The sequence below is a fragment of the Asparagus officinalis genome, chromosome 1 (assembly GCF_001876935.1).
Source record: "Asparagus officinalis chromosome 1, Aspof.V1, whole genome shotgun sequence".
Taxonomy (NCBI): Eukaryota; Viridiplantae; Streptophyta; class Magnoliopsida; order Asparagales; family Asparagaceae; genus Asparagus; species Asparagus officinalis.
In genome coordinates this window covers 15,352,808-15,359,715 of record NC_033794.1, presented here as the reverse complement: position 1 = coordinate 15,359,715, position 6,908 = coordinate 15,352,808, and the positions used below count along the sequence as shown (strand labels likewise).

Sequence of the window (6,908 nt, the reverse complement as noted above, 5' to 3'; positions counted from 1 at the left end):
CAGGTTACCAAACATCCCCCTCACTTTGGGAAGACTTTTAACTGTTTCTTTTGTCTTCTTAACACACACACTAGTTAACTGATCTAATGAGCTCATTCTCATGTCTACACACACACACACACACACACACACACTAGTTAGACTGATCTAATGAGTTCATTTTCATGTCTACACACTATTTTAACTGATCTAATGAGTTCATTTTCATGTCTGAATTTGGTACTAGTCTTCTGATTAGCTAGGGTGTTTTCATAGGAAGAAGAACTCAAATTCCTTTGCAGGACCTAGGAGAACCAAGTATTCTTGGACTTTGTTTAGACGTGATGTTCAATAAATTGCTTTGTGAAAGAGACATAATCAATCTTTTTTCTTAGGTTGGAAAGTAATGACAAGGACAAGTTTGAGGTATGCAAATTATATGCATTATGCCTTATTTATTAAACTACGTCTTCTGTTTCTGGACATTTTTTATTTCAGTTTATATTGTCACAGGGAGCATCTTCACCCTCTGAGACCAGCGTGCAAATTAGTAACGACAACATATGGAAACTCTTCAATGATGCTCAGCAAAGTGAGGCCTCAAACTTTTATGTCATGTAATCATGAAGGATTATGCATATAACTAGGCTTTCTACCAATTTTTTTGTACCATGCTTCATGCCAAGTTTTTTTTAATGCAACATAGCTGCATGTTCTTTATAAATTAGTATCTTTTGCAATTTACCCATAGAACTAACATAGTTGATTTTTGTGATTCTATTGGGCATGGTAACAATATTGTTCTCTTACTGAACTTCTGATTTCTAGGTTGTAGGTTGTTCAATTATTCACACATTTGATAGAATCAGAATTATGTTCCTTTTTCCCCCTATCTTTAAACACCACACCATCCCAATTGTGTCTAATAATTCACGGAATTGATTATCTAATTTTTCAGAGGTTTTCTGTAAATAATATTTGTTATCCAATGATTTCCATATAAATATATGGGTACGTGTTCCTATTGCAGTCATGATGCCCCTTGTTCCGATGCATATGAATGTATATCTATATGCTAGCCGACTCTGAATCTTTCTATTAAGTATATGTGAAACATGTAAGTAGTATATCTCATATTTGAATTTCTGTGCATGGTTAGATATTATGCATCTGAACAAACAACGACTTGTGGCTTTAGAGGAACTGAAGAAAGTGCAACATGAAAAACAGTTACTACTAGAGAGGCTAGAGCAGTTGGAAGCAAGAAACCAGGCAGGTGCGGCTGAAGATATTTGTCAGAGGCAAGAAAATAAAATAATATATGTTTGAACAAATTTTTTAAACAGACCCATTTCAATTTTTAATTTTCAAAACCGACTCTTTTTTTTTTATTTACCAAAACCGACCCGATTTTATGATTAGCAGATTAATCACTTTCCTAAATAGTCGGGGTTGGCAACCCCGACTATTTAGGACGGTGTTAAACCCTAATTAGAAGCATTAAACCCTAAAAATTAATGTCCTAAATAGTCGGGGTTGCCAACCCCGACTATTTAGGAAGGTGATTAGTCTGCTAATCACAAAATCGGGTCGGTTTTGGTAAAAAAAAAAAAAAAGAGTCGGTTTTGAAAATAAAAAGTTGGAATGGGTCTGTTTAAAAAATTTGTTCTATATGTTTCTGTACATTTCATTGTTAATCCTTTCACGCTTGCACATCAAGATGTGGACAGTTATTTTGGCTTTATGTTTATCCATCTCAAAGCATAACAATCTTCTTGAAGTTAAGTTTCTTCTAGAATATTGAAAGTCTGAGGGAGTTCTGCTTATATTCAATATGTAATTTTGGATTGGTACTAGCTTACTTTCTTTGTGCATGCCAATGTGTTCTGTACAGCTTGAATTATTCCTGTATCTACTTATGCATTTATTTATGTTGCTTAAACAATAGTTCTTAGGAACCAACTAACCTAGAAGCATAGGCTTATGGGTTATGGGTCAAAAATGTGATCTTAGACATTCCCTCTCAAGTGGGCATCCTCTCCATGTTCAAAGGCCCCCATTGGAAAGATTACTTCCTTGAAAGGTAGAATATGTTTGGTGAGGAGGTGATGGAGTTAAGTAAGAATGGATAGGAAAGCTAGTCGACTGCATGTCCAAAAACCAGTTTACACATAGATTTAGCTTTAAAGTGGTTGTTTGACAGACAATTACGGAATAAATTATCTTCCATGTTTTTGGAATATATTTTGATTTCTTTTTGTTGCCTAATAGAGACAATTGCTTAAATATAAGTTTTGAAATCATTATGGGAATGGGAATCTACGATTAGTCAGATCTTTGGTTTTCATAGCATTTAACAGTGTGCTGGAGTTCTCTGAACCAATGACAAGTCTTATTTGCAATTGCCTGAGTATTCATCTAGTTTTAACAGAATGTAACATAGTCAATAGATTTCTCCTTACGTTGATAAGTTTGAGCTATTTATGTTTATTTCATAGTAACACTGGCAGCCATCACATGCATGTAATATGACTTTATGGGGCTATGTTGGATCATACTTCAAAGTTAAAACTTAATCTATGTTAAGTTACATTCTGTTGAATATTCTCTGGTCAAATTGCCAAACATGTCAAATTCTTGAGTTTGTAATTATTTTTTTGATCTTACATTAGGTACCACCACTAAATCAGTGGAATCATGGAGTATCTCTGAGTTGCTACTGCGGATAGATTCCATGGTGCTCTCAGACATGATTGGTACAGGAGAGGCGGCTGATCTCAGAAAAAGTATTGTGGAGAACAGATTTGCTGTCGATAACCTTTTCTTTGGCATCCAGGAGAAGAATGATCTAGAATTATTATCAGAACTTCGGCATTTTTCAGAAACAATTATGCGGTATGCCAACTAGTGATTTGAAAATCAAAATGGAGAAACAATACATAGCATATTTGTTATTCATGGTTCTATATGCATGGAAGAGACTATTTTTTCTTTATTTAATGTTACTCGCATGGCACCAATTTTGTCTGTGTATCCATACTGTATGTTAATTTTCAAAACTGAGAACCTAAATCCTTTATACCACTTCTAGTAGTTTGCTAGAACACAAGAACACCGTCACACTCGCTTCCTCTTCCAAGGTCTATCACTATTATCCCTCCAATCATCTTCCCAGGTATAATTTGAAATTAATTGTTCTTTATGTTGACAAATACTTGAGGTTTTATTTGCAAAAAATCTTCAATTGTCTTCTTATGCACTGAAGACTGCTCACAAATATCAATGAACTGTTGGACTGGATATATAAACTTTAGAACCATGAAATATGGTTATCATTTAGCATTATTTCTGAAACAGGGTATTTTGCTTTGTAGAAGTAAACTGTAAGCTATTGATTTTTCTCTAAATTCTAATTTTTCTTGGTGATTGTTCTCAAATATGGTTACCCCTGAACTGCAGAAAACCTTTGCATGTAGTGCATATCTGCAGCGAAATGGAACCGATTGCTTCCTCCAGTCCCTTGGCATCATATGTGACGGGTGTTTCGTCCGCCCTACAAAGAAAAGGCAATATGGTGGAGGTCATTTTACCCAAGTATGTCATCTTTTAACCACACAGTTTTATTCTGTGTATCTACTGATGAATCTTCTATTTATGGTTTGTAGGCATGCCCTTATTAGCACTTAAACAAAACTAGTCAGTAATGATACCTATCAGCTGTAGCGGATTGGTTTTTTAGCATGTCGATCTGGCAACCACCCCGAATAACCAGTACATGCCAATGCTGATCCCATATCAACAAGTATTGGTAGTATAGCAATATCATCAGGAATTGGACTGATGGAGGATACTCGACAATACTCGACCGATACTGTTTGGTAACTATTTAAATTAATATAAAAATAATATTAGATATTTAGAAAACAAATTCTACCAAATTAGTTCTTTAATAATACTGCACTCTAAATGACATAATTAATGGGAAAAAAGTAATTGCACGTCAATCATAAAAACATACAATTTGAAAAACTACATTGTAATATATTAATCAATAAGTAAACCCACAAGAAGTAGGAGCTTCACAAGTCAACATGTAACAACAATTAAGAACTACACCATATTGAGTTAGCATCATAATCCATTAACGTAAAAGCCAATAAATCAGCCTAAAAGCATAATAGCTTTTGAATTGTAAAGTATCTTAAAGCTAGTTTGAAATATAGTATCTTACCGATTTTATCCGTACTATTGAAGCAATATAACACAAAGAGAAGAATGCTGTAGGTGGATGCTGAACTAATATTCTATGTTCAAGTAAAGTTTGGTAGATTATCAACAAATTAACAAATCTATTAATTCATTAACGTCAGATTGTTAATTGTTTCTGCTGCAAGATCAATTCTAATATACATGCTCCTATCAAAACCTTGTCTCCTAGGATAGATAACATAGTATCAATCTTCTCCACAAACTTAAGATACCTTCTGTTAGACCCTAGAGGGGGGTGATTAGGGTCTTATGCTAATCTAATCCGATTAAATGTCAATTAAAACTAATTAATAAGTTATCCTAGCAAGTATGAAATGCAATAATATATATGAGCTAGGATAAGCAATATACAATATGATATATCCTAGCAAAGAGATATATAGCAAAATATATATATGCAAGGATATATAAACTAACACAAGGGTAAACAATATAAACTAGATAGTGGATCATAAAAAGGATGAGTAATGCACAATTGGCGATATAAGATAAATGCAAAAACAACTACGCCAAAGACAAACTCAAACAAGCAATATGATCACGGAGTTCGGACCTTCCGTCCTACGTCTCCGCTCCCCACTCCCGGGGAGAAATCCACTAACACAATCCGGTTTGAAAGCCAGAACTTCTTCTACACACTCGGTTTTTTAGCTAACCGAAAACTCTACAACTCACACTCTTGCAATCACACTCTACACCCACTAAGTGTTGGACCTAGTCGTATCTCCCTCAAGTGCTCGGTTACAACCTCTCTCTAGGCACGTCAACCGACGCCACTCCTCTTGGGACGATCATCGACTCTCACCACACACTCCTCACTCGGTGTACAAGTGTATTACAAAGTGAATCTCTCAATAAGCACAATATAACAAATGATTGTTCTCAACTATGGATGAGAACTCAATTAAGCACAACTCAAAGTTACAATCTCTCACCACCCAACTATACTATGTATGAAAGAACTAAAAGCTCAATGTGGGTGTGTGTAACAATGAGTAAAATAAAATCTAACTCAAATAGCAAACTAGCAATAGTAAGAATATGAAAATCAATAACGAAATTGCTAGAGAAAAGAGTTAGAAAACTTCTCTATAAACACAAAGAAGAGGATGAAGAGGATGGAGAATGAATCCCTCAATCTGCAGTGAAAACTTCCTCCTTTGTAAACAGAAACCCAATCTTTTAAACAAACAGTAAAACCCTAAACCCTTGTTTAAAAACTTTGTAAAATCCGGTCGACCGCGAGCAGGTCTGAAAAACAAAGAAACAAGCAGAGACTTCGTTGGTCGACCGGTGCGGTCGACCGATGGAGCTTTCGGTCGAACGGACCGGTCGACCGACAGACTCTCTGTCGCACAGTGAGCACGAGAACTCGGGTTCGGTCGATCGGTTCGGTCGACCGAAAACTGACATATTCAAAAACTGTTTTGCTGATTTTAAAATGCTGTTTAAAAATATCAAATAAATTCCAAAAAATGTAAAACTTTGGAGAATGATTGTAGACATGATAATAAACATGCTACAACGACTGGTTTCGAAAAAGGACTTCCCACATGAAAAATATCATCATTTTGCAAGATAGTCCAAAACACGAAAATGTAAACATGTGAATTTTGACATTCTGGCTAAACCAACTTTTGAAACTTTACAAAATGATTTTATAGACTTGAAGAAAGATGTAAACTATTGTTACGAAGTCTATAAACAATGAATGTAGTATTTTATCAAAATACACATATAATGCACTAAAAACATGATTTCATTTAACTAACTAAAATTGATATTGATGAAATCATATATATGCATATGAGTATGAAACAAAAATATGTTTTCTAATTATATTCAATTGTTTCATAGTAAAACTTGAAAACTATCAAACCAAAACATATATGTATATATATAACTATATATATACAAAAACCAAAACGTGTATGTGTGTATATGATTGAGCTTAAAGTACTAACACACATAATATAAATTCCTAAACTAAATTATCCAAGCTTGATTGGTCTTCAATAAGCTCTACTTGGTACACATGCGGATGAAGCTTGAACTTGATCTTTAACTTGAATTGTATAGGCTTCAATCCGACATTCCGCCAACCTCCTTTGGATATGATCGTTGAAGCTCTATTCCATCCATCCTCCAACAATGTTGTTTGTCTACAAAACATAGGAATGCACAAACACTAGACAAACAACATTAGTAGTAAATTGTTTGTAAATCATCATCAAAACAAGAAGGCCAACACCTTCAACGTGTGACTAATTCTTTTGATGACTGTGCACACATTACCATCGAAGGAAAATAGCTGCTAAGTGCATTATAACCTAGATTTAGAGTTGATTGATCAACATGGTATATTGGTGATGTGAAGATTATTTGAATTGTATCCTCTAGCAGTCAATTATTGTGATGAGCTATATATCAAATTGGGAATTTTTAATTCCTTTCAATTTATAAATTACATTTGGTTGTGAAACATGGAAAATATGTGATGTGGAGACTTGTAGGCCCACAGTGAGCCATACCAGTCAGATTTCTTTGGGTAGAGCTACATGCAGCACGATCACTAGACTATCGTCTCTTACAGAATGAGTTAGAGACGACTGGAATATCAGATTCTCCAATTAGGAGCGAACATAAACTGAAAAGCTTAA

At 34.6% G+C, this 6,908-nt stretch overlaps 1 protein-coding gene across 8 annotated transcripts in view; it reads left to right on the top strand.

The window, feature by feature from the left end:
- LOC109851555 (probable starch synthase 4, chloroplastic/amyloplastic) overlaps positions 1-6,908 on the top strand; it is a 25,307-nt gene that overhangs the window by 5,682 nt on the left and 12,717 nt on the right. For 5 of the 8 annotated variants that reach the window (XR_002249892.1, XM_020421750.1, XM_020421758.1 and 2 more), the window contains exons 2-6: positions 375-405; positions 493-571; positions 1,139-1,255; positions 2,652-2,874; positions 3,439-3,573. Coding sequence is in view for 7 of the 8 variants with exons in the window: in XM_020421750.1 (XP_020277339.1) it covers positions 375-405; positions 493-571; positions 1,139-1,255; positions 2,652-2,874; positions 3,439-3,573 (585 nt within the window). In the remaining variant the exon portion in view is untranslated. Of the gene's footprint in view, positions 1-255; positions 406-492; positions 572-1,138; positions 1,281-2,651; positions 2,875-3,438; positions 3,574-6,908 lie in introns of those variants that run through there. The other 3 variants (XM_020421777.1, XM_020421769.1, XM_020421799.1) reach the window with 3 other exon arrangements.